General features: G+C 39.6%; 2 protein-coding genes and 1 pseudogene across 5 annotated transcripts; 2 read left to right on the forward strand and 1 right to left on the reverse strand.

Moving 5' to 3' along the window:
- Positions 1-14,659, forward strand: LOC120024898 (zinc finger protein 280C-like). Of its 4 annotated transcripts, XM_038969255.1 has the most exons (21): positions 1-285; positions 580-716; positions 846-1,021; positions 1,228-1,442; positions 1,803-1,902; positions 2,067-2,276; positions 2,431-2,496; positions 2,595-2,704; positions 6,369-6,568; positions 7,909-8,066; positions 8,247-8,347; positions 8,542-8,688; positions 9,209-9,343; positions 9,544-9,770; positions 10,460-10,600; positions 11,480-11,542; positions 11,740-11,858; positions 11,959-11,992; positions 12,760-12,802; positions 12,894-12,940; positions 13,050-14,659. In XM_038969255.1, the coding sequence occupies exons 3-21, from the start codon at positions 853-855 to the stop codon at positions 13,672-13,674; spliced, it is 2,910 nt and encodes a 969-aa protein (XP_038825183.1). In that variant the 5' UTR covers positions 1-285; positions 580-716; positions 846-852; the 3' UTR covers positions 13,675-14,659. The 4 variants fall into 4 exon arrangements, with proteins under 4 accessions (XP_038825183.1, XP_038825182.1, XP_038825181.1 ...); XM_038969254.1 differs by lacking the exon at positions 580-716; XM_038969253.1 differs by lacking the exon at positions 1-285 and having other exon boundaries at positions 462-716.
- LOC120024813 lies at positions 14,474-21,917 on the forward strand (annotated as a pseudogene).
- Positions 21,161-26,580, reverse strand: tex9 (testis expressed 9). The gene is made up of 12 exons (XM_038969635.1): positions 26,529-26,580; positions 26,082-26,206; positions 25,889-25,952; positions 25,710-25,783; positions 25,562-25,607; positions 25,222-25,292; positions 24,880-25,046; positions 24,549-24,631; positions 24,285-24,458; positions 22,149-22,283; positions 21,833-21,967; positions 21,161-21,733 (listed from the first exon to the last, which is right to left on the reverse strand). Exons 1-12 carry the CDS (start codon positions 26,550-26,552, stop codon positions 21,656-21,658), a joined length of 1,176 nt encoding a protein of 391 aa, XP_038825563.1. The 5' UTR covers positions 26,553-26,580; the 3' UTR covers positions 21,161-21,655.
- Between the last annotated feature and the right edge of the window lie 201 nt (positions 26,581-26,781).

Below are 26,781 nucleotides of genomic sequence, written 5' to 3' on the forward strand. Positions count from 1 at the left end.
TCTTCCTCTTTTTTGTCACTAGGTACCACTTCCACAAAGTCATAAACCATGCCTATTTATATAATTTATCTTCTTAAAATGTGATGTTAAACCAAACTGCCAACTCTAACTAATTGTTGTTTTCATGGATTTTAAAGATATAGCTAATTTTGAGGCAGTGGTAACCTTCCTCTCAGCAAACCCCAAATTTCCCATCAGCCACCACAACATTCACAGGCGCTCCATAGAAGGTATTTCTCATTTTGTACTAAGGACTAACCACTCAGTTAAACGTTAGATTAAAAGGTAAGTGGACTCTGACCTTGACCACTAGTATACTTAGAATGTTGGTATTGTTGAATAGCATTTAAACATCTCTTAGTACTACTGCATCAGAGAAAATGAAGTTGGAACAAAGAGATCGATGTTGTGTTGTCGCGCCAGACGCCATGATTGGTTGCCCACACTGTAGCTATTAATGGCTGACTAGCAGAGTTAGCTAGCTACTGTAGTGAGCTAAAATAGATGGCAACTGGACGTTTTGGTAGATAACTAGAGTATCGCTACTTAACTATGTGGTGTTCTGCATTGTATTTCCAGCTTTTTGATGTAGCTAGCTATGGGTTTTCGACGGGATATAAGCAAGAGGTCCATTAACTAAATAGTCGCGCGGGCGCACGGCTATGAGGAATCAACGTTTCCAGTTTCCTAGCTTTTCCTACTAGCTAGTTAGCCAGGTACGCAAACCATGTTAGCTAACGTTAGCTCGCAGCTAGCTGAAGAAAACATAGCTAACTTCGTTTGACTAACTAGCTAGTTAACAGTTTGTTTCTAGCTAACATTAATGTAACTCATACATTTTTCAGCTTCACAATGTCCGAGCTTTTTATGGAATGTGAGGAAGAGGAGCTGGAGCCGTGGCAGAGACAGACACCAGAAGATAATTTGTTAGGCGACGGTAAACATGATGATGATGACGACGATGAACCTATATTTGTTGGGGAGCTTAGTACTTCAAAGGGCACCATTAACACCAGGCCAAGTATGTTTTCTTCTCTTGGTATGGTTCAGTTAATGTTAGGTCTCCGACACTGTTGTCTGTTTTCTCTAGTTTGCATACACAATATCCTTCCATTGGATGATTTTCCCTTAGTTGCTCTACAAAGTTGGTAAATGTGATTATCAATATAGATTGTGTTGCTTTGAAAAGGAACCACTCTTGTTAATGTATCTGACCTGTCTTTGAAGCAAACAACCAAAGAAATGTGAAGACCACCCCAGTTCAAAGTGGCGGAGTTGGGAGACCAAGAGCCTCTAGGATGACAATGACACACAACTCCCCCCAAGCTCATATCACTCGGGGTCCAGTTCCACAGAACATCATAATTCCAGGGAAAGGGTTGAACAATGCACCTCGACCCTTAACAGCAGTACCACCACAGCCCATCATTATCAACAACCAGGTATATTGTGTTTTGCTTTAGCTATATCCCTTATTTCACTTTGCTATACATTGCAAAAAAAACGCACATTACATTTGAGCCATTGAGCAGAGACTCTTATCCAGAGCAACTTACAATTACTGCATTAATCTTAAAATAGCTAGGTGAGACAACCACAGATCAGTTGTAGTAAGTACATGCTCCCTCAATAAAGTAGTTATCAGCAAAGTCAGTGCTAGTAGGAAAATGCAGATTTTTCCATGATTGTGGTGCTGGGACAGAAGAGCTTTGACTGGGCACCTGTTTAGTTATAGAGATGTAACTTGGTTGTAATGGTGTTGGTGCAATGTTTTAATAAAAACGGTTTGGCTTTTTTCTTAGGGTTACATTATGACCACACCACAGTTACCGGCCAACTCAGCTTTCCTCGCTTCCCTTGGGAAACAGTATCCCCCTGGGACATCTTTCACTGTGGTTCCAGGTAAAAAATTGAAATATTACATCCTAACTTGTTAGCAGGCAAGCAATAAAACATAGCACACTTTTATATTTCAGAGCGGACTAATAATTGGAAATGAATTTAGTGAATCTATGCCCTCAAGTAAACTTTTTGCCGTGTTTCATATTTGTAATGTGTTTTTTCAGCAGGCCAGCAGCACATTCTGCAGCAGGTGACTCCAGGGAAGCCTTTACCTGGGGTTATCCACAGGCCTCAAGTGCACATGATCCACAACAACGTAGTGACCTTGTCCAATGTGCAGGGCCCTGCTGCATTGTCTTCCCAGCCCAACCGCTCAAATTCTACCAACCTCCAGATTGTGTCCCCAGTTATTCAAGCCAAAGGCAACAGCTGGGGTAAGCCAAAATATCTTACTTGTTTGACCCAGAGATATTCCTGGCCAGGTCACGTGGTCAGGAAAACTCCTGACCCTCTGTGTGACCTCATGATCTGAAGATAGCATGTGACTTGTGATAATAAGTATGAATCTTTTTTTCTCCCCTTAAACAGACTATGGCAAACGAGGTTTACCTCAAGACCAAAACAGCACAGCTAAAAAAGCTAAGCAGGACATAGGTAGGGGTTTCCTTACATCAGTTGCATGTTCTGTTATTAGCTAGATTCATTAGCACTGTTACTTTTTTATTTTTACAACTGAAATTTTGTTTTTGCAGGGTCTCCCCACGCCCAGGAGATATTAGAGAATGGGGCACGTTTTTGTAAAAAATGTCCAAAGTGTAAATTTGATTTCTACCAACAAGTTGTCATGAAAGATCACATGGTGGTGAGTTCAGTCATTCTAAAATGCATGCCTTTAGCTATGACACATGGTTTTACATAAATATTCTATAACGCAACTATTCAGGGCTTGACATTAACTTTTTAGCTGCTTGTACTTCGGACAAGGAGGACAGATTTTTTTTGCTGTCCCAAAAAAAGGCTAACACCATTTTTACATCATTGTATGATGCAATGAACTACTATTCAAAATAAATATATATATATATATATATATATATTTTTTACCATAAAAAATATACTTTTTGCTGGGCTACATTCTGCCTATTCGTGTCTTTGCATATTAATTTGTGTCTCAAAATACACCACTGCCCCTTTTAAGGCTAACCTTGAGGATAGTTGGCCATCCTTGGTAGCCTATAAAATATGGCAACGTTACAATTACAACCAAATACTTTTTATGTCTTTTTATATATTAAAGGGTGTCCCTGGGACGATAAAACATGTATGCGGTTCAAAACAGACCCTGGGACAGTTCTGGGATGACATCCAAAAATACAACCGCTGCACTTTTTTTTGTTTGTTGTTGAAGCAATGAGGCTGATGCAACAGATCAGACCGTTTTGCTTAAAATGTTGTTAGTTGGCCTCCCGGGTGGCGCAGTGGTCTAAGGCACTGCATCTCAGTGCTAGCTGTGCCACCAGAGACTCTGGGTTCGAGCCCAGGCTCTGTCGCAGCCGGCCGCGACCGGGAGGCCCATGTGGCGGCGCACAATTGGCCTAGTGTCGTCCGGGTTAGGGAGGGTCTGGCCGGCAGGGTAGCGACTCCTGTGGCGGGCCGGGCGCAGTGCACGCTGACCAGGTCGCTAGGTGTACGGTGTTTCCTCCGACACATTGGTGCGGCTGGCTTCCGGGTTGGATGTGCGCTGTGTTGAAAAGCGGTTGTGTTTTGGGGGACGCATGGCTCTCGACCTTCACCGCTCCCGAGTCCGTACGGGAGTTGTAGCGATGCGACAAGACAGTAACTACTAACAATTGGATACAACGAAATTGGAAAGGGGGGGCTAAAAAAAGAAATAAACAATGTTAGTTTTATTTCTTCATATTATAAGCTCATGGCTGTAGGCTATGTGCAAATGTTCCAACATGCGATTAGTGAGAACACCTTTTTCAAAAGCGCTCCACATGTGCGAGCGGTTTCATATGACAGATGAAAATATCTGTTAGAAATTAAGAAATGAGATCTAAAGATGTATAAACTGGCATGATTTACTCATGACTAATATTATGCCTTTGGCTGTTGGAAAATAATATTGATTTGAAAACTAATAGAACATGAGAAATTCTGGTTTCAACATTTCTGTGGTCATATTTTGCCTAGGCTAGACTACTTTGGAACAAGGTAAGACATGCTTAATTGTTTAAAACCTGGACATGAAACGTCCAGGTTTTAAACAATTAAGTTTATTGTGAAATAGTTTCAAAATGTTGGCCCCCTCCGCTCAGATTCAAGGTGAGTGATGTGCAGTGCGCAACATGCACTGTCTTTCACTCTCCGGTCTTGTGACCATTTGATCTGAACAAAGTGCCTTGAGTATGTTGACAGAATCAAGCCTTCAGACATTAATGTTAATTATCCTTCATTATATTTGTCAAACATGACTGCCGTTTAGCCTGTATTTAATGTAATTAAAATTCTCATTAACGTTTGCCTACATTTTCTGCCGCCTCCCTCATGTCAGTATCGGTCTGGACATGAGGCTGTATCCAATATGCATACAGTGGGGCAAAAAAGTATTTAGTCAGCCACCAATTGTGCAAGTTCTCCCACTTAAAAAGATGAGAGGCCTGTAATTTTCTTCATAGGTACGCTTCAACTATGACAGACAAAATGAGGGGGGAAAATCCAGAAAATCACATTGTAGGATTTTTTATGAATTTATTTGCAAATTATGGTGGAAAATAAGTATTTGGTCACCTACAAACAAGCAAGATTTCTGGCTCTCACAGACCTGTAACTTCTTCTTTAAGAGGCTCCTCTGTCCTCCACTCGTTACCTGTATTAATGGCACCTGTTTGAACTTGTTATCAGTATAAAAGACACCTGTCCACAACCTCAAACAGTCACACTCCAAACTCCATTATGGCCAAGACCAAAGAGCTGTCAAAGGACACCAGAAACAAAATTGTAGACCTGCACCAGGCTGGGAAGACTGAATCTGCAATAGGTAAGCAGCTTGGTTTGAAGAAATCAACTGTGGGAGCAATTATTAGGAAATGGAAGACATACAAGACCACTGATAATCTCCCTCGATCTGGGGCTCCACGTAAGATCTCACCCCGTGGGGTCAAAATGATCACAAGAACGGTGAGCAAAAATCCCAGAACCACACGGGGGGACCTAGTGAATGACCTGCAGAGAGCTGGGACCAAAGTAACAAAGCCTACCATCAGTAACACACTACGCCGCCAGGGACTCAAATCCTGCAGTGCCAGACGTGTCCCCCTGCTTAAGCCAGTACATGTCCAGGCCCGTCTGAAGTTTGCTAGAGAGCATTTGGATGATCTAGAAGAAGATTGGGAGAATGTCAGATGAAACCAAAATAGAACTTTTTGGTAAAAACTCAACTCGTCGTGTTTGGAGGACAAAGAATGCTGAGTTGCATCCAAAGAACACCATACCTACTGTGAAGCATGGGGGTGGAAACATCATGCTTTGGGGCTGTTTTTCTGCAAAGGGACCAGGACGACTGATCCGTGTAAAGGAAAGAATGAATGGGGCCATGTATCGTGAGATTTTGAGTGAAAACCTCCTTCCATCAGCAAGGGCATTGAAGATGAAACGTGGCTGGGTCTTTCAGCATGACAATGATCCCAAACACACCGCCCGGGCAACGGAGTGGCTTCGTAAGAAGCATTTCAAGGTCCTGGAGTGGCCTAGCCAGTCTCCAGATCTCAACCCCATAGAAAATCTTTGGAGGGAGTTGAAAGTCTGTGTTGCCCAGCAACAGCCCCAAAACATCACTGCTCTAGAGGAGATCTGTATGGAGAAATGGGCCAAAATACCAGCAACAGTGTGTGAAAACCTTGTGAAGACTTACAGAAAACGTTTGACCTCTGTCATTGCCAACAAAGGGTATATAACAAAGTATTGAGAAACTTTTGTTATTGACCAAATACTTATTTTCCACCATAATTTGCAAATAAATTCATTAAAAATCCTACAATGTGATTTTCTGGATTTTTTTTTCTCATTTTGTCTGTCATAGGTGAAGTGTACCTATGATGAAAATTACAGGCCTCATCTTTTTAAGTGGGGGAACTTGCACAATTGGTGGCTGACAATACTTTTTTGCCCCACTGTATCAATTACACTTTGACGTGCAGACCTTTTATTTATATGTGTGTATATATATATATATATTTGAAAATTATTTCAGTGTTTGCTTCTCACATCTAATTCTGATCGGCATAATTATTTGATTTGTGATAGATTTGTTGTCCAAATGGACAAGTAAAAACGTTGTTCTTGTCCCAAATATATATTTTTTTACTTGTCCCGAACAAGAGGACAAGCGTTAATGTCGAGCCTTGCTATTAGTGCATGAACCAGAGCCTTTTTTAAGGCATTAAAAAAAAAAAAAACTACAATATCAACTCTGCAGATTGTAATTTGTCAGCCTATTTTAATTTAAATTACTTTAATTCCAGAAATGTTGTCCTCACCTGTTGGAGTGTGTCTTCCCCTCAACCCCGAAGTCTACTTACCTTTTTGCAAGCAAGCGCATCATGCTTGTCACAGACTTCTACTATGGTAGATTTGAGGGAGACAAACTAAAATTGCAGCAGCAGAAGACCCCATTTACCTATAAGTGCCAGAGCTGTTTGAAAGTACTCAAGAACAATGTCAGGTAACTACAGGAGACTTTGCTTGCTATGCAGGTCTGCTTTTGTTTTCAATAAGCCACTGTATTCCTGAATAATACGATTATGGCGAAAAGTGTCTACTGCACAAAATGTGTTTTGTATAAACAAGGTCATTTTCTAATCTAAGGAACTTTTATATCCTATTTGTCCAGTGGTATAATGAAAACAATACATTTGGCATTTCACGTGTTTACATTACACAATTACTGTCACCAATAAGCAGATTGGTGGACATATCTTCTATATTTATATGAACTGCTAAATGTTATTGGTAATGGATGGATACATCAACCAGCCTTTCGTCAATACTTCACCCCAAATGTCTACTGTACTGTTTTGGTGCATGGAAATGGTGTTCATGAACAAGTGTTAAATGAGCCCTCTGCCCATGGAGAGTGATTAACTTCGATGTGAAGAGAGGAGATCCAATGTGTTTCAGCCCTCATCACAGTTTTCTCCCTCAGATGGATGACATTATCAACTCATATTCCCACTTGGGGCCAGAGATGAATAATGGCTGCTAGTTTGGATAGTGTAAGAACTGCTCCTTTGATTAAATAACTTTGCTTCAGAACGTTGCAAGAAAAGCCTCTGTAAGCTCCTTTTAATGGGCAGACGCATTTGTACTGAACCCAGTCTGGCAGCAGAGGTCATAGTTGGTCTGCATAAAAATCCCTATTAGGGGAGCTGAGGTAACAGACTGTGCTGGCTGAAAAATGGGCCTTGCCTGCCTTGTCAGTGCATCGGTTATATGTAGAGGTCGTGCGGCTCGGTGCAGCCGTGGAACACCACATCATTAAGCCAAACAAAAAGCTGTGCGTAATTGGCGGTATTATAATGGCAATTATGCATGCTTAGGAAGGAGTGGTTGCTAATTTCTTTTTTTAAACCATGGGGATCCGAAGCGCAGGTTTGGTGTTGCACATAGGCCACGATCTGTTGAAGTGTTGTTGAATACGGCTTCACTGTAATTTGGCTCAGTACATTACGTTTTTCTTTTTCCAAATGGTTGAAGTAGGTTAGTTATTTATGCATGTATGTATGCATATTTTTTATTATTTAAAGAAACGTCTGACTACAAAGCTAATGAGCTTTTACAATATATTCACAAACATTTTAATGAAATTTGCTCTGAGCGACTGGATAGTAGTTACACATTTTTCTCTTTTTTAATAGCTTGTTTAAAAATAACATTACATTTTACAATGCAAAAAACAAAGATAAATGGCAAAGCTCACACCTATCTTTGTTTCTTTGGCATTTGTGGTTTCTGACGCTACATTGCTATTGCTGTCTTATCTTGCACTTTGCGGGACTCTTGTAGGTTCATGAACCACATGAAGCACCATCTGGAGCTAGAGAAGCAGAACAGTGAGAGCTGGGAAAGCCACACTACCTGTCAACACTGCTACCGGCAGTACTCAACCCCATTCCAGCTGCAGTGCCACGTCGAGAGTGCCCACAGCATGGTTGAATCTTCAAGTAGGCATACCAGTCAATAGCAACCAACATGAAACTTCAGTGAAACCATACATTTCACCTTAACGTATTGAACACCATCTCAAGCAATCATACATTGTACATAACTTAATTTATTTAACTATAATCAATCTGTCCTTAACAAGTTGGGCCCATTTTTAGTAATTTGTTCTTGTTTTGTAGCCAATTGCAAGATATGTGAATTAGCCTTTGAGTCTGAGCAAGTGCTCCTGGAACACATGAAGGACAATCACAAGCCTGGAGAGATGCCATATGTCTGCCAGGTAAATTTTGTTTATCAATCATGTTTTTATATTAGTCTGTTCACAAAGAAAAGTTATTCACAGTTGATAGTAGAGATGCCCTGGCACTACAATCAGGAATTGAAACATGTAATTCAAATTATTGAAGGGATTTGACTTGCAGTCTTCCTGAACCTTTTATGATTCAAACTAATACTTTAATTGTCTCCTTCCAGGTGTGCAACTACAGGTCTTCATTCTTTACCGATGTGGACACACACTTCCGTACGGTGCATGAAAACACAAAGGATCTCCTTTGTCCTTTCTGCCTTAAAGTTCTTAAAAGTGGTCATGTCTACATGCAGCACTATATGAAGCATCAGGTAAGAAGTTTAGTTATATTGGGTACTTTTCTATTAAATATGTGCAACAATCCATGATCAATAAATATGTTGATTGGGTCATTTTTGATTGATGGGGCTCATGTTCTGACTGACCTGGCACACATTGTAATTTCCTGTCAGTTTCCTGATGGTTCAGCCTCTTAATAAAGCAGTGAATGCTGCAAATAGTTTTTCTCAGTTTGACTTTTAAAGCTGGCTGAATTAAAAAAAAAAAAAAAAATGAACACTTGTGTTACCCTATTGGCTTTCATTCTGAGGTTGGATTGATTTGGTTGTCTGCTGAACACCTTGCTGTAATACATAACTGTCTTACAGCAATGTCTGCTTCCTTTCACCTGCCTAACGGGCTCTCTGGCAAAAAACAAAACAAATCAACTCCACAAATCACTGTATGTAGCCATAGAACAAAGAAATAGCTAAACCTATTATCTATCTATATGCAGTCTTGTGTTATCTTGACTCGTGCTTTTCTATTGTACTTGTTTTGTCAATTCGCCAGAAAAAAGGAATTAATCGTTGCGGGAAATGCAGGCTGAATTTCCTCACCTACAAGGAGCGAGTGGATCACAAGACTCAGCACCATAAGACTTTCCAAAAACCCAAAGCTCTGGAGGGCCTTCCTCCTGGAACCAAGGTTTAACTCTTCTTATTTAGTCTAGGAAAACATGTCAATAGCGCTGTACCAAGTATCTACAATATAGATAAAGTCAATGGCAACCGCAATAAATCCTCATTTGAAAGCAAGTTCTATTACAAACGTTTAAATAACGGCATGAATTCAGATAATCTTAATTTGATCCTCTTTTTTTCTTTTTTTAATATTACATTTTTCAGGTGACTATCCGGGCCTCTCTGACAGGGCCATCGCCCAGTTCCGCTCGTGCTGCTGACAAATCCAGTGTCAGTGTCATACCAGAGGTCCCAGGCATGAAGGCAGCCAATGTAAAAGCTCAGAGCCGTACATCTACCACACAGGGCAGCAGTGGGGGGAAAGGCAAGGGCGCAGTGAGCAAAAAGCTCCTCAAGCAGCAGAAGAACAACTATGTGTTGCAGAGTCTCAGGTCGGTACATCACTCAGTCAACTTGTTTTTTTCCTCATGATGCAAACTACATATTTTCTGTTATAGAAACTAAACTATGGTCAGGGACGATTTCTTTTCATGGTTGGTTATGAACAGGGCTCTACATTCAAACGTTTCATTGGTAGCACTGGTGTTCTCAACTTCAAGTTAGGAGCTAATGAGGTTACATGACTGAACATCAGGAAACAAATGCCTGCGAGTGGTTTTGGAACAGCTTGTGAAATGGTTCATGAATGTATAACCAATTCACAATAGAACATTGTGCTGGTAATATGGGTTGTATCTTTTTACCAGTTTGTGCTAGAAACAATGTGTTTTCGGTGTAGTGATCAGTGTAACCATGACAGTAACGAATATGTGCTTGCTTTTATGTCTAGTTCACTCAAACAACGGTACGGCGAAGCCTAATCATTACAACAATTATTATCTGGGAGATTGTATTTATAGTCGCAAGGTGCTCCCAAAATAAAATGTCAGGTCGCACAGCAAAATATTTAGGGGCATATGTGACCAAAATGGTCGCACTTCAGAGCCCTGGTTATCAATATATTACACCAATCAAGTAACTTGTATGTTTAATAATGCACCTCAGAATGTTTTACTGAAGGTAATAGTACTTCAGATATAAATGAAATAATGATGCCTTAATTAGTTCTCTACTTTTTTAGTACTGGAGAAAAACGACACACCTGCATTGAGTGCTACTCGGAGATTCATGACTTCTATAGTCACTATCCCATGGTTGCCATTTGTGGTGCATGCAAGTATCGGACGAGTTGCAAAACTTCATTTGGAAACCACATGATAAGGTAAAAGCTCCTTGAGCATCAGATTCATAACGCATATATATACTGAGTGTACAAAACTTTAGGAACACCCCTACAAGGTGTCAAACGTTCCACAGGGATGCTGACCCATGTTGACTCCAATGCTTCCCACAGTTGTCAAGTTGGCTGAATGTTCTTTGGGTGGTGGACCATTCTTGATACACATGGGAAATTGTGCGTGGAAAAACCCAGCAGTGTGCAGTTCTTGACAAACTGGTTCGCCCTACTACCATACACTGTTCAAAGGCACTTAAATATTTTTTTGCCCAGTCACCCTCTGAATGGGGCACACACACAATCTGTCTCAATTGCCTCAAAGCTTAAAAATCCTTCTTAAACCGGTCTCCTCCCCTTCATCTACACTGATTTGAAGTGGATTTAACAAGTGACATCAATAAAGGATCATAGCATTTACCTGGTCAGTCTGTCATGGAAAGAGTAGGTGTTCTTAATGTTTTGTGAACAGTGTGTATGTCCATTTTTACATTTTAGTCATTTAGCAGACGCTCTTATCCAGAGCGACTTACAGAAAGAAGTAAGTAGGGTTAAGTGCCTTGCTCGAGCACATCGACAGATTTTTCACCTAGTCGGCTCAGGGAGGATGTTTTTTATTGTTTATATTATAAACTATAAAAAATAAAGTCAGTCTGAATCACCCTGAGGAAGGAACAGTGATGCCAAAACGTTGGTAAATACCCATTAAATTGCTGGGAGTTTATACATGGAGTGTGTGACTTTATTTGGATAGTTTATAGTTTATTCGCCGTTAGTCAGCACCTCCACACAAACTATTTTTTCTGGGTGTGTGCCAGCTCATGTTTTTTAATCCATATTAAATATATACAAATATATTTTTGTCAGGTTCCATAGTGCCATCTCAAAAGAGAGATTCCGGAAAATGAGGAAAATCCCAGTTGTCCTAAGGTACGTGTCCCTAACTAAAAAAATCTGGTCTCAAATCAATTCTTTAATGTTGCCATTGTTCTGCACTTTCGTTTTTGGTAATGACTTATTTATGTAGTGTTGCATTTTCACCAAATATTACCAAAATTAAGTACCGTGCTAGGTTATTCTATTCCATTAGGTTCATTATGAATCACATTTTACTTGCTGTCTTGCAGGAATTTAACCCTTGTCTGTCTGAACTGTGACTTCCTGGCTGATGCGCATGGAACTGACCTCATGAGCAAGCATTTGATTGACAGACCACACCACGTCTGTAAGGTCATACTAGAGAAAGGTATAAGGTTTATCACATTCTTCACAACCAGATGCTTAGGCGTCGCATTTTGTTCATATAATAAAACCTGTCTGCATGTCACGTTTTTCTTGTCTTGTAGGAGAAGGTGGTGCTGTAGATGACGGCATTAGAGGGTGAGTAGCTACTCTTCCAATGCAGCAGATAACGAGAACATCCTAAAATAAAAGTAACACCCCTCATAGTGTTGTAATGACAATCTCAGAATTTGATCAAGTACTTGTGAGACTTCCAACTCCCTGACCTATGAGTTTGGAAGCATCCATTATTTTGAGAAATCTTTACCATATACTTTTTACATTAAGCTAATTGGGATGCATATTAAGTGGATTTTTTTTTAAAGACCTTCGCAAATGCAAGTGGGAGCTTTGGCCTTAATTAATACCAGAGAACATTGCTTAATTAATGTGTGCCTAAAGTTGGGTCATTTTGTCATTGGGAAGCTGCTGAAATGAAAGGTCATTGTTGAATCTCTTTTGCAAGAATATCCTCGTCTTGTTTTATTCCTTTGAGAAGCCAAACGCACTAACCATACACATGAGATCAAGTTCAAATGTAATAATTTCATAAATATGTTGTTCCTCCTGAGATTTTAATTTGTACAATTCAATGTTAATTGATATTTATGCTAAATGCCTGTTCGTTTGAAGAATGATTTGTCTGGACAAGGACATTGGTCCTTTTGCTTCATGATTAATTTAACTTTTTTTTTTTAAATAACTATTTGGATACTAATTCTGTGCTGATAAGCCAGTCTTAATTATGCTCTGAAAATGAATTTGAAGTTTTCATTACCATATTCTAACGCTATCTCCAAAGTAGTTTTATTAAAAGGGCTCTACGTTTAATGGATTTGTCGTGATTCTCTTTTGTTCTGTTTCAGAAATAAGCAAGGGATCTCTGCTCTGATGTTCCCTGATATCCAGGTACTACTCTAGCTGGATTGTACCTGAGAAACACACATGTTTGATTTTGAACTGTTTCCTCAACCTAGCACCTCTTTTTATTTTTACATAGAATGCTGAAACTGCCACAGTGAGTGGTGCTTTTGACCAATTCCACAGGTAATTTAAGGATGGTCCACACAAAATAGAACCTAGAAATATTTTTCCCATCTTGGATGGAGTCGATTAGATTGATTTGGTACGTGTCCCCCCCCCCTTTCTTTCACAGCGTTCCCAGATTGGTGGAGACCTCTGATGGCTTGTGTATCACCCCAGCTGCTGAAAGAAGGGATGGGCCAGAGGTAATGCATGTTCAGACCCAAGAGTCAGGAAGAGGTGCTGTAATTCTACTAGACAAAGACGATGCAGCAGTTAACCAGCTAGGAGAGGCAGAAGTGCAAGGGCTTCCACATATCTCTACAGTGGATCAGAGCCAGGGAGTCACACAGGCTACAGAGCTAGAAACACCCATGGAAAGTTCAGTTGAGGAAGAACAGTCTTTGCAGTCAGGTCCCATGGAAAGCTCAGTTGAGGGGGAGCAGAGGGAGGAGCGGGCTTTGCAGTCAGCGACCAGGTCCCCCACTAGTTCTGTGGCCTGTGAGTTAGATGGGGAGACGGTGCGTTTGCATGAGTCATTAAGCAAACTGGAATCTGTGAGCTTTGACGACAGTAAGGTCAGCGCTTCCCTGGAGACCATCCCCTTAAAGGTTGTAGACCAAGAGGTGAAAGATATCGTGGAAGCAAAGGACATCTCATCCTCTCAAAGTCCAGCTGTCATCCCGCATCAGAGGGCAGACGACAAAGACATTCCCTCCAGTCCTGAAACACTGAAGGGATCGGCATCCTCGGAGTAGTGAGAAGTGGACCGGATGTATTTTTAAGAATACTGCATACCATTGAAATGTATTTCTCTTCCCCATTTTCTTAAACTTGACTGTCCTTGACCAGATGGAGATGAGCTGAGATGTGCTATGTGTTTATTAGATTTGGCATTTGGAAAAACATGTATCATTTTTTTCTAACATTAGTGCAAGATTTGACTTCCGTCTGTCAAACTTACAATTTGGTTGTAAGCTTTCAATGAAAGTGAAAATGGTACACTGTGAATAATTTGACTTTCTGTAGTGTCGAAAAATACAAAATCTGAATGTTTATGCTTTCCTTGATCTGAACCTGTACTCAAGTGTGAAAAATCCTTGAAATATCTTAACTATCCTTCCACTGGTAGATATAGGCCTTTTGTTTATTTTGAATACCTCCTCCACTTCCATTGACATTTCATAGGTGCTTTTGTGTATTTTTAATATACTATAATCCATCACTTTCGCTTTGATCATCTGTATGTCTGTAGTTTGAGAGCAGTCCAATGGACTTGAATCATCGAGGGAGTTTGATTCAAAGGAACTGTGGCGCACCGGTCTATGGCCCGTCACGTGAACAGGCAAAAGCAGTGGGGGGGTGCCCTTCTCAAATCGCACAGTAGTCTGCGCCGCTCGGTCATGTTGTCAACAGGGCAGCATGGTGTATCGTAAAGAAACACTTTGCCATAACTTGTTTGAAAATTCAAGCATTTTTTTCATTGGGAAGGAAGATGGTGTTTTGATCAAAAGCAATCACTTTTTCATTTGAAACCAGTATCCTACTCAATACTCCATGTGCTTAACCTACGTCAGAGATGACTTTGCCATCAGCCAGAGCGGGACACTTGGCTCGAAAAAGAATGCAATGACTTTTCACCCAGTGCAAACTCCTCCCACTGTGGGCAACCAGGTAATCTAATCCCCTCAGTGTTTCCATTGCAGTCGTGCTAACATGTAAATAAACTTTGGTAATACAGTATGAAATCTGCTATTGAGACTTGATTAAGAACGGACTGTCCATGCTCATTATGGTTGAGAGAGGTGATCAACTGTAGGCTCATCACTGCCCAGCTTACATGAAAAGTAATGAAATGCATTGATTACCCAGTTACCTCACAAATAGTTGTTAGAAATTAGCATCTTGATAGGTTTAACACTGACAGGAGTGTTGACTTGGCACTGAAATGTCTTCACTTTTGCTATGAATGTGATCATTGTGCCATCTTGTGTTTGGTACATTTTCAGCTGATGGGGAGGTTGAGGATGCAAAAAGCTTGAGGGAGAAGGGTGACATGAGTTGATGTGTAAACAAGCTATAGATGGATTAAATTTTTTTGACAGGTGACAGCAAAGGTGTCGCTCTTGGCCAGCATGTGCAGATAATACATACAGAATTATCCCAAGCAGTGAAGCTAGACTGTTTTCTTGCATCCTTAAAATAGACAAGAATGGGGAAGTAATAATGTCTAATTATTCTGTTTTATTATATCCTGTGTGTAACATCAATTCACCAGAATTGCTTGATAGTTTGTCTTGTGATCAATGGATTGTACTGTACCAGTATTGGAGGACATGACAGTGCAGAAAGGGTACACCACTACAGTAGTAGTAAACTAAAACCTAGATTTATCTGTTTCCTTTGTGGGATCCTCCAGACTGTATGTCACTGTTCAATCTTTATTTACTTTCTTGAGGGAAATTTAACAAAAACAAAATGAGAGCAGAGACTAAATTCGTTCAGATATTATTTCAGCATCTCCTTTACTGACGGGGCACAGTAGGCCCAAAAACAATACTCCGTTGTCACCTCAGGCTAAGTCGTTTTGAAGATTTATGGATGAGGTCTCAGAGGGAGGCACACTTCTGTCAAATTTCAGGGCACCTCGAGGAGCAATGCCACCTTGTGAAGTGAGAACACCTCACGTATGCACAGCCCCCACCCCCAGTAATTTCTATCTGTATTTGTTTGCAAGTGTTCCAAATGTCAGCTAATGATGCTCAATGGGAACAAGCTTTATAGAATGGCTGACAGTATATGACAGTTTCAACCAAGGAGCAAGAGACTTTGAAAAGTGAAACTCAAAGATTGTCTCCCTTTTGACTGCTATGCATATGCAAATCCTGTAAAACCTTCAAAGTCAATTCTGGATGTTGATGCCAGTACCACTGCATTTTTTCATTGTTCCCCTCTAATCAGGGACTGATTTAGACCTGGGAGCAATTAATTATCAGAACAGAAAACCAGCAGGCTCCGGACCTCAGAGTAAGAGTTGAATAACCTTTCTGTAAAGGCAAGATAAAAAGAAAATTACAGGCTTCTGAGTTTGTTTTATGGTCCCTGCATCATTGTGAAAAGGATTTTTTTTTAAATGGCCTTTGGATCACCTGAAATCAAGTGATATCATGACCCCATAATTTTTCAGGCTTCAAGGACATATACCTTCAGAAAGTATACCCCTTGATGTATTCCTCATTTGTTTTATTTTACAGCCTGAATTCAAAATGGATTAAAAACAATATTCTCACTCATCTACACACAATACCCCATAATGACAGTGAAAACATTTTTTGAATTTTTTGTAAATGTATTAAATGAAATACAGATATCTAATTCACACCCCTGAGTCAATACTTTGTAGAAGCACATTTGGCAGTGATTACAGCTGTCTTTCCGGGTAAGTCTCTTAAGAGCTTTCCTCACCTGGATTGTGCAACATTTGCCCATTTTATTTTCTAAATTCTTCAAGCTCTGTCAAATTGGTTGTTGATCATTGCTAGACAACCAATTTCAGGTCTTGCCATAGATTTTCAAGTAGATTTATGTCAAAACTGTTAACTCAGCCACTCAGGAACATTCACTCCAGTGTAAATCTGGCTTTGTGTTTAATATTATTGTCCTGCTGAAAGGTGAATTAATCTTCCAGTGTCTGGTGGAAAGCAGACTGAAGCAGGTTTTCCTCTAGAATTTTGTCCGTGCTTAGCTCCATTCCTTTTCTATCTTGAAAAACTCCCCAGTCCTTAACAATTACAAGCATACCCATATCATGATACAGCCACCACTGTTCTTGAAAATATGGAGAGTGGTACTCAGTAAAGTGTTGTATTGGATTTGCCCGAAACATAACACTTTGCATTGAGAAGGAAAGTTAATTGCTTTACCACATTTTTTGTTCTATTACTTTAGTGCCTTGTTGCAAACAGGATGCATGTCAATTAGGTTAGTATTGTGGAGTAACTACAATGTTGCTGATCCATCCTCAGTTTTCTCGGGGCTTGCTGATAATTGGATGTGTGGGCTACAGAGATATGGTAGTGATTTAAAAAAATCATGTTTAAACATTATTATGGCAAACAGAGTGAGTCCATGCAATTTGTGACTTGTTAAGCATATTTTTACTCCTGAACTTGTTTTGTCTTGCCATAACAAAGGATTTGAATACTTATTGACTCAAGACATTTCAGTTTTTAATTTTTCATTAATTTGTAAACATTTCGAAAAACAATTCAACTTTTATGTGTGTAGGCCAGTGACAAAAAAATCGAAATGTAATCTATATTACATTTAGGCTGTACAACAAAATTGAGTAATTCAAGGAGTGTGAATACTTTAAGGGATTGTAATATAATACTTTGACAGCTTTACTGACAATAACTCTGTCCCCAGCATCGATCAAATTATAACTTTTTTTATATACCAGTAATCTGAAATCAAGTAATATCAGGCCCACCCTTAAGGACCTGCCAATTGGACAAATTATTTTAGAAAAGTATTCAGAGTTAATTAGACCGGGGTAATCCTATTATTGTCCTTTTTTAAATTAAACTACAAAATACATAGATATCCATTGTACAAACTATATTGTATTTAGATAGTTTGGAGGGGGTGTCATAGCATGGGAGAGAATTGGGACTTGTGTGTGGATGGATAGGTGGGTGATATGTTGTCTGATGTTTGTGATTAACTATTGTGTCAATAATTTAACTGATTCTGCACAGTACCTGTAACGTTAGGGAAGACAGGAGGACCAAGCAGACTTTTTAACCAATTACGTTCAAGTTTATTGTTAGGCACAAAGTTACCAAGACGACTGGAAGCAAAACAAATGGAGCAAAGTGATTATTAATTTTTTGACTGGTGAAACATACAAATCAACGAGAGGCTTGCAACAGCTCCACGCAATGATGGTAAATAACTTGGTTGTCGATTATGTTTTCCATGAAAATGTTCTAGCTATTCGATGGTTAACGACGTTAGCTAACTTTAGTTAATTTACCTAGCTAGCTCTAAGGTTCCCAAACTTCAAACTTGTTTGCGTCGGGGACCACTTTTGTGATAGCCTCCTCAGAATATCAGAACACAACTCCTACTTTACAGTGCGATTAAAAAAACAAACAGGATACAAGCAGTTTTACTATAACTGCAATGCACAAGTCTCGGTCACTGGGAAATAACATTTAAGACTCTTTTGGCATCAGATAAAATGTTGCCATTTTAGAGTAAATTTCCTGCAATTCTACACATTTTGCCTTGAGGCAGAGAGAATATTTCAGTTGTAAAGCTTAAATTACAGTGCATTATGTTCAAAACAACATTTGAGGAATGCAAGAAGAATCCAGTTGAACAAATTGATCATTGATGGAGCACTGTGGATACTATATCCCTGTGCCTCCCAGGCACACGTGCATCTGGTTAAGGATCTGACCTTTTTCAATTTTCGCCAAAAATGACATACCCAAATCTAACTGCCTGTAGCTCAGGACCTGAAGCAAGGATATGCATATTATTGATACCATTTGAAAAGTTAACACTTTGAAGTTTGTGGAAATGTGAAATTAATGTAGGAGAATAAAACACATTCGATCTGGTAAAAGATAATACAAACAAAAAACATGCGCTGATGGAATTTAGAATTTGGCCACTAGATGGCAGCAGTGTGTGTGTGCAAAGTTTCAGATTGATCCAGTGTAGCATTGCAATACTGCACAGTATTTTGTATCAAGTCTGCCCAAATGTGCCGAATTGGTCAATTGATACATTTCAACTACATAACTATAGAGAACATACAACATTTAAGTTTACACACTCCCAGAAATGTCATACATGATGGATCATTAGCTTATACACTAACTTTCACACATCTAGATGGCCGGGCGGGGTGGGTGGAGCCAGAGACAGCAGGGGTTCAAACTTCAAACAGTAGAACCCAGTTCCTACATTTGAATATAAAAATGTATTTTATTATCAAAACCATGATACATTTGATCTGAGACCTTCAGGATGACAAATCAGAGCAAGACTGAATGTAAGTACATTATTTACCTTTCAGATGTGAATGTATCAAACCATTTGCCGTGATAAGTTGTTGTGCACTCCTCAAATAGCATGGTATTTTTTCACTGTAATGGCTACTGTAAATTGGACAATGCAGTTAGATTAACAAGAATTTAAGCTTTCTGCCCATATAAGACATGTTTATGTCCTGGAAAGTTTTCTGTAATTTACAACGTCATGCTAATCACATTAGCGCACGTTAGCTCAACTGTCCCAGTATAGGGACAACGATCCCGTAGAGGATTTATTAAGAACATCAATAGCGATTCATGATATTATATTATATTGCACCCTCAACTTACACAGATCCCTTGTCTAAAATTGGTTGATTCTGTGGGTGCTAGTAATATTTATTAAAATGACCCCACTTTGAAAACCCCTGACCTAGCTGTTAGTGCTAAGTAAGCCAGGCTTTCCCGGGCTAGAAGGGACATCTGAGACTTGAACCAAAACACTTGTTGGTTGTGCTTTTTGTGAATACATATTTTTCTCTGACATTAGCGTCTGGAGGCTGATATTGCTCGTAAGATGAAGAGCGACCATGAGCGGGCCTCTGTGGAGCAGGAGAAGCAAGACCATAAGCGCTACGAGGAGGTGGTGCAGTACCAGCAGGAGCTGGAACAGCAGCTGGAGGAGAAAGAGCACAAGAGACAGGAGGCTTATGAGGAGTTCCTCAAGGAGAAACTCATGGTTGACGAAATCATCAGGCAGATCTATGAGGAGGATCAAATGTGAGTGGAGTGGCAGTCTGTTTTCACAATTTGTCTTAAGTTTCCTGCTTGATCAAGTGATCAGTATATAATGAAATCAAATTACCTTATTTGCAGGGAGAGGCAGTTAAGACAGGAGAAGATAACAGCCACTCAAAGGTACATAGGAGTTCAAGAGCCAGCAGACTGAGTGGAGACTGATGGAGCGGGAGAAGATGGAGGCTAAGAGCAGACGCATCCTGAAATTTGCCGGTTACCAGCAGCTAAGGAGAAGAGCAGAATGGAGAAAGTCAGAACGAGGGCAGGCAAAAGAACACCTTCACCAGATGGTAAGAGGGAGAAAAGTCACTTAATTTGCAAAACACTTGGCTATGTTCATATTTAAGAATATGTTCTAGTCTTTTTTTGTGTACAAAGTGAGAAATTATTACAACAATATTGATGGCTGTTGAGGAATGTCTTCTAGCTCACTGAGAAGATTGAAATGGAGAGGCAGCAGCGTGACGAGATTGAGCGTGTTCGTGGAGAGCTTTGTCAGAAGGAGCAAGCCGAGGCTGCAAGGCAGAAACAAATCGTAAGCAAGCATATTCACATTTTATAATTTCCTAAATTTCCAAACCGCCTTTAGAGGATTCAACCCTTTTTAAACAGGTTAACAGGAAGATATGGAGAAGAGAATCAGACAGAGGCTGGAGTTGCAGCAGACCTGCCAAGAGCAAATAGCCTTCAAGGAAATGCGGAGGCAGGCTGAGAAGGTGGAGGAGGAGGCCTTCAGGCAGATGATGATGGCCAAGTTTGCTGAGGACGACCGCATAGAGCAGATGAATGCGCAGAAACTTCGCATGAAGCAGCTTGAGCACAAGAGGGCTGTGGAGAAACTGCTGGAGGACAGGAGCCAGCAGTACCTGGCTGACAAGGTACAGTATATTGCTCTAATCATGAACACACTTGTGCACTCTTTATCAACATCAAAGTGGTGTTATTGTAACTGAAGCTTTTCTGTTTAACACTGTTTTGTCTGCCTCAGAGGTAGGTACCTTAAGGAACATTTGTTGAATGTAAAGTTTGATCTCTCTTCCCAAGGAACATGAGGCTGAAGAAAGAGCAATGGAACAGAAGAGGGAGACATTGCGTCGACAGATCATTGAGGAGGAAAGGTAGACTTCTCAAACTCCATGCCACAAAACTACTGGGCTATCTACCTAAGGTAAAGGAGAGGAGGTTGTCTTAGTTTTTAGTTCTACTGCAAGTGTTTTCTTTCAACTCTGGTAAACTCTGGTCCAAAATCTTAAAAAAAAACAACTTTTGATGCAATGTTGCTCCAGCAAGATTCCACTTTTGAAACTGACTGTTATTCTCAAATGTTAAGGGCATATTCTGGGAAGATGACCTTGAACACTTTGATGAGGACTTCAGAAGCAATTTCCAAAAGCGCCAGGCTGACATCTTTGATGAAGAGGGCTGGGGAGATGATGAATAACCACTTTCTATACTACACCACTAGATGGCATTATTGGGTAGATGCTGTCTGGTGTATCAAATGGTGGATTTCTTATGGCGATGGTGTACTCAAATGTATTAAGTTGCAATGACTAATTTGTATCCCACTAGCTGCATATCACAACACCATAAATCCTATCATGGAGGTGCAGCAATTTTCAGTTGAAGTCATTTGGTAATTTAAAAAAAACACAATTTCCTTTATTAGGTAATGATGCAACTACAGTTTAAATTGATTTAACCCATTATTGTAATAAAATGTTAAACTTTTAAAATCCAACTGCATTACAAATATATTCTGTATAAATGAGCAATGCATACATACACATAACTTCCACACAATGTCAAAGGCCACATAATTAATGTTGTAGCTAACCATAAGAATACATTCAAGGCAAGCACGATTGTATTACATACATTTTTCAGTATTGCTTTATGATTTCCCCCAGTCAAGAGCTTTCATGAATTCCTCTTCTGTAAATGACAACATCTTGGCAGCTTCAAAATGCATCTGCTCAAGCAAGAGGAAAAATATGTCAGTTTGATAATGAGAAATATCAATAATGATACTGCCTTGTATTAATCACTTGCATTTAATATGAAGACTTACTTTTTGCCTTTTCAGTATATCAATCAATTTGAGCTGTTTTTTAAAACCCACTATCAGTTCAGCTTTTTGCTTTTCCAGCTTCTTGTTTTCAGCTTTAAATGTTTCTATTTTTTTATGCTCCTGGTCTGCTGTGTCCTTTTGGAAAGGATAAACATAAAACTATTTAACCTGGGTTATGCAACAAGTGACAGAAGCCAAATTTGAATACCAAACTCTGAACTATACTAATAGCATGGTACTATCTATCAATACAATTTACAGTGTAAATTATGATTGATGTGATCACTAAATGCACTGGTGGTGTGGTTTAATATACCTTGCTCATCTGCTTGATCTTGGTCAGTTGTGTCTTGGACCTCTCAACTTCCTCCAAGGCTCTGTTCAGTCTTACCTCTATGGCACTGTGATTGGTTGCTGCCTGTTTTTGTGCTCTCTTCAAACCCTCGATTTCCTTTGTTAAACACACAGAGGGGGACAAGCTAATTCAGTAAAAGCATTTTGTGTAATGTTTTTATAGCGCACCAACACACATTTTCAAAAGCACTGTAATGATAATGGTAATATTTGGTTAGATATCTACAAAAACGGACTGTCATCACAGTTACTTATTAACTTTATATTTCAGAAATGAAATGCTAATAGTTAATTTAAACCGATAATTGTTGTGACTAAGCAATAGGAAGCCATCAACCATTCATTCTTCTTTTCTTTGTGAGTGGACATACACGAAGTGTACAAAACATTTTGGAACGCCTGCTCTTTCCATGACACTGACCAGGTCCCTTGCTTTTTTTCAAACTTTACTAACGACATGCCACTGGCTTTGAGTAAGGCCAGTGTGTCTAAGTATGCGGATGACTCAACACTATACACGTCAGCTACTACAGCGACTGAAATGTCTGCAACACTTAAAGAGCTGCAGTTAGTTTCAGAATGGGTAACAAGGAATAAGCTAGTCCTAAATATTTCCAAAACATTGTATTTGGGACAAATCATTCACTAAACCCTAAACCTCAACGTCTCCGAATGAATAATGTGGAAATTGAGCAAGTTGAGGTGACTAAACTGTCATGGTCAAAACATATTGATACAACAGTAGCTAAGATGGGGGGGGGGGGCACAAAGAGGGACTTGGGAATATTGTAGTTGGCTCAGAACAGGACAGCACGGCTGGTCCTTAAAAGTACACGGAAAGCAATCATTAATGACATGCATGTCAATCTCTCATGGCTCAAAGTGGAAGAGAGATTGACTTCATCATTAGTTGTTTTTGTAAGAGGTTTTGACAACCTCAATGTACCAAGCTGTCCGTTTAAAATACTAGCACACAGCTCAGACACTCATGCCACCAGAGGTCTCTTCACTGTCCCCAAGTCCAGAACAGACTATGGGAGGTGCACAGTACTACATAGAGCCATGACTACATGGAACTCAATTCCACATCAGATAACTGATGCAAACAGTAGAATCAGATTTAAAAAGCATGTCAAAATACACCTTATGGAGCAACGGGGACTGTGAAGAGACACACAAAGGTACAGACACATGCAACGCACACATTGTGATATTGTTGTATGGTGGTATTGAACATTTTGTGTTGTGGATATGTGGTGGTCTAGGGATGTTATATGATGTACTGTTTTATCTTTAGCACATTCAGTACAAACATAGTTCACTGTTTTATATTTTGTTTTATATGTAATGTAGGTGCTTTGGTGTGTTTGGACCCCAGGAATAGTAGCTGCTGCCTTGGCAACAGCTAATGTGGATTCATAATAAATACAACACAAAAATACCAGGTGAATCCAGGTGAAATGGTCCACTAGCCAATGTATATCCAGCCACCTTGACACAACTGTGGGAAGCATTGGAATCAACATGGGCCAGCATCCCTGTGGAACGCTTTCGACACCTTGTAGAGTCCATGCCCTGACGAGTTGAGGCGATTCTGATGGCAAAAGGGGGTGCAACTCAATATTAGGAAGGTGTTCCTAATGTTTTGTACATTCAGTGTATGTCTCTGTTGTGATCCCTCCCAGTGGGAAATATTATACAACCATGTTTTACTCCACCCCTAGTCAAGGCGAGGGAAATGTCGCTGTGGGATTTCTCTGAATTCCAAAGATATCTGTCACATGAGCGCCGCACTATCGCCAGCTGCAGGAGAGGTTCACCTTACAGGCTGATCATGTTAATGAGACCATGCCAGACATTCCCCTGCTGAGGGGTTGATTTCATCCTTCATTAACAACCTTGTCTAAGCTGTATAACGTCCCCCTCCCCATTCAGCAATAAGACATTAACAGCTATCTCAACTGCTGTCTACACACGTCTAGGTTTCTCTCAGTCACTGTTCATGGACTTTCATGGTTACAATATGTGCTGTTTAATATTACCAAAATGACTAACTAGAAAGAGAATCAATGTAATAACTTTTATCCTTGACACCCACCTTCTGTAGAGCAGTTACTTGTTGCTGGAGCCCATCACCTTTTCTGTTTGACTCCTCCGCTAAAGCTCTGTGTTTCTCTATCTGGGTTTGCTGAATGTTTGTGGTCTTCTGTAGTCTAGCTCGATCCTCCTCCACCTCCTTTATGTTGGTGCTTAAACTACTGTTTGCATCATCCTAGAACAAATAAATGTTTTATACTTGTTTCAATGTTACATTTTACTCAAAAATATAGCTAATTTCCATCTCTCATATTTCTATCATTACCTTTTTGTTGCACTCATATGATAGCCGGTTAAATTCTTCTTGCATTACACAAAGTTTTGCTTTGAGAAAACGGATTTGAGCATCTAAAACAGAGCACACACAAAAAATATTATACTATAGTTACATAAAGAATTATATAATTTTTAGGATATCCGAGATGATATCATTTTAAGGATATGCGAGAAGCTCAAACTAAGAAGGCTGAAACAATTGATATTCTGGAACTCTGATAAATAACTTTGTTATGTTTTTGCAAAGATCCATTCTTGTGCTCTAGATGTGAATGTGTGAGAAAGACACAGAAAGTGTAATAAATGAAATCAGAATTCACCTGATCCCATCTCATCCCCAACACTGGGCATGATATCTTCCATAAGATTGTCATGAGTATCTCCATCATCCAGCTTCCCCTCAATGTTACGTATTGTTTTAGCCAAGGAAAAATCCACAAAATCTTCAAGAACCGCAACATCCTCAATTGCAGCTGCCTTTGTTGTTCTGAAATAAAATAACAAATAAACAAAATACAACTCAAACAAAAAATTGAAAAAGTCAAACATAAGGAACTGATATCCACAATGCTGGACACTCATTAAGCCATAACCTTTCACAATCTTCTAATGTTTCCAATAGATATTTGTGTGAACGTTTGTGATAAGGATAACATTCTTACTGTGCTTTTCTCTCGTTTCCAGGTCTGTTTTGTGAATTGGATTTTGATGTGACCCTTTTCTTTGGCATTACCTGAGCAATGAAAATATGATTTAGGGAGAATTTCAATTGCATTTCCTTGATTCCTCGCCTTCTTCTCAAGACCCATTGGATGAGAAGGTCAGAGGTCCCTCCCCTCTGACCTTCTCATTCAATGGGTTTTGAAAAGGCGGTGAGGGGAGAGGACGGAGGAATCAAGGAAATGAAATTGAGATTCCTCCCCAGTTTTACTAACTGATTGCATTACCTTTGCGTCTCTGAGATGTTACATTTTACCTATCAAACTGAATTGAATACTGCACCTTAGTAGTGGGCTTCATAACTGAAGATTCCAGCATGTTCACATTCCTAAAGACAAATACATTTGTATTATAGGCTGTTCTCATATATTCTTATCCAGTCTACTACACTGAAATGCTATACGTTTAAAGCAATGCAATATTTTATTACTTGAAATCCTCCTCCTCAATGTCAACATCAAGGTGGAAAGAGATTGGCTTTGACAAGACTTCATTTTGGTCACTCTGAAAAAATAGAATGTTTAAATAAAACAAATATGTCTAAAAATGAATGTTTTATGTTGTTTTGAAGAGTGTCAATTGGTCAGGTAGCTAGCTTAAACCACTTACCATAACCTGTTCTGCTTGCCTTACTAGTTCGGCTGTTTTTGCCTCCAGCTCTGCATTTATACGTCTGGAATGGGAGAAATATTATTTATTTTATTGCTATAGCCATCTGGTTACAGCATCTCATATGATACAGTCTACATTGACTCAATAGGTGTTTGGCAATGGGTACAGATGTTTGGGCAAGGAACCTTACTTGTATTCCTCCTCTTTAGCAAGTAGGTCTATCGTGGATGGTTTCTTTGAGGGGACAGAGGCTGGACGTCTCACAGATTTTCCTCCTTGAGACCTTTCTGCCTTGGATGACATGGATCTTTTGGTCTAAATAAACAAATGTAGTAAGTTAGGTAGCTAATTACAAATATAGTAGTTGTTGGTTATTTTAGTCAACAGGCATATAACATTTCAAAGGAACAACGCTTTCGTTGAAAGTCAGGCTGCGTATAATATAGTTTTAGCTAGCATGCTAACTATCTAGCTAGCAGTTAGCTAATTTAGATCTTAAACAGCGATATAGCTAGGACACATAAAGGTGGCTATAGCTAGTTAGTTATTCTTGTATTTAACTTGTGAATGGGTATGTTAACGTTTTTTTAGCAGTATAATACTGTAGCTAGTTGTTTGAAACAATACATTGACTCACGTCATGGATTCTTCTTTCAGACATTTTGTTGTGCTGAATCTGGCGGGTGGCGTTGCGGTTGCATAGCAACAAGTCGTGGCTAAATGTTTTTTTCTGTTGTGCAACCAAAGGCGGAGGAACACGCACTTTTGCTGTGTCGCTGTTTTCCACAATCTTGACTTTGAGACATTTAGCAAAAATATGATGTTAGGGCCCATTGTGGACTAATGAACACATTCATTTGAGTTGTTTGCTAAACATAAAATGTGAAAAG

This window comes from Salvelinus namaycush, chromosome 30 (assembly GCF_016432855.1).
Source record: "Salvelinus namaycush isolate Seneca chromosome 30, SaNama_1.0, whole genome shotgun sequence".
NCBI classification, from domain to species: Eukaryota; Metazoa; Chordata; class Actinopteri; order Salmoniformes; family Salmonidae; genus Salvelinus; species Salvelinus namaycush.

Bases quoted from the DNA above. Each gene is read 5' to 3' on its own strand.
- LOC120024898 (XM_038969255.1), top strand. From the start codon at position 853: ATGTCCGAGCTTTTTATGGAATGTGAGGAAGAGGAGCTGGAGCCGTGG. The intron at 1,022-1,227 runs GTATGTTTTCTT...CTGTCTTTGAAG, and splicing joins CACCATTAACACCAGGCCAA to CAAACAACCAAAGAAATGTG. The intron at 6,569-7,908 runs GTAACTACAGGA...GGACTCTTGTAG, and splicing joins GTACTCAAGAACAATGTCAG to GTTCATGAACCACATGAAGC.
- tex9 (XM_038969635.1), bottom strand. From the start codon at position 26,552: ATGTCTGAAAGAAGAATCCATGAC. The intron at 22,284-24,284 runs GTGGGTGTCAAG...TGTTTAACAAAG, and splicing joins AAGTAACTGCTCTACAGAAG to GAAATCGAGGGTTTGAAGAG. The intron at 21,968-22,148 runs GTATATTAAACC...CCTTTCCAAAAG, and splicing joins AGATCAAGCAGATGAGCAAG to GACACAGCAGACCAGGAGCA.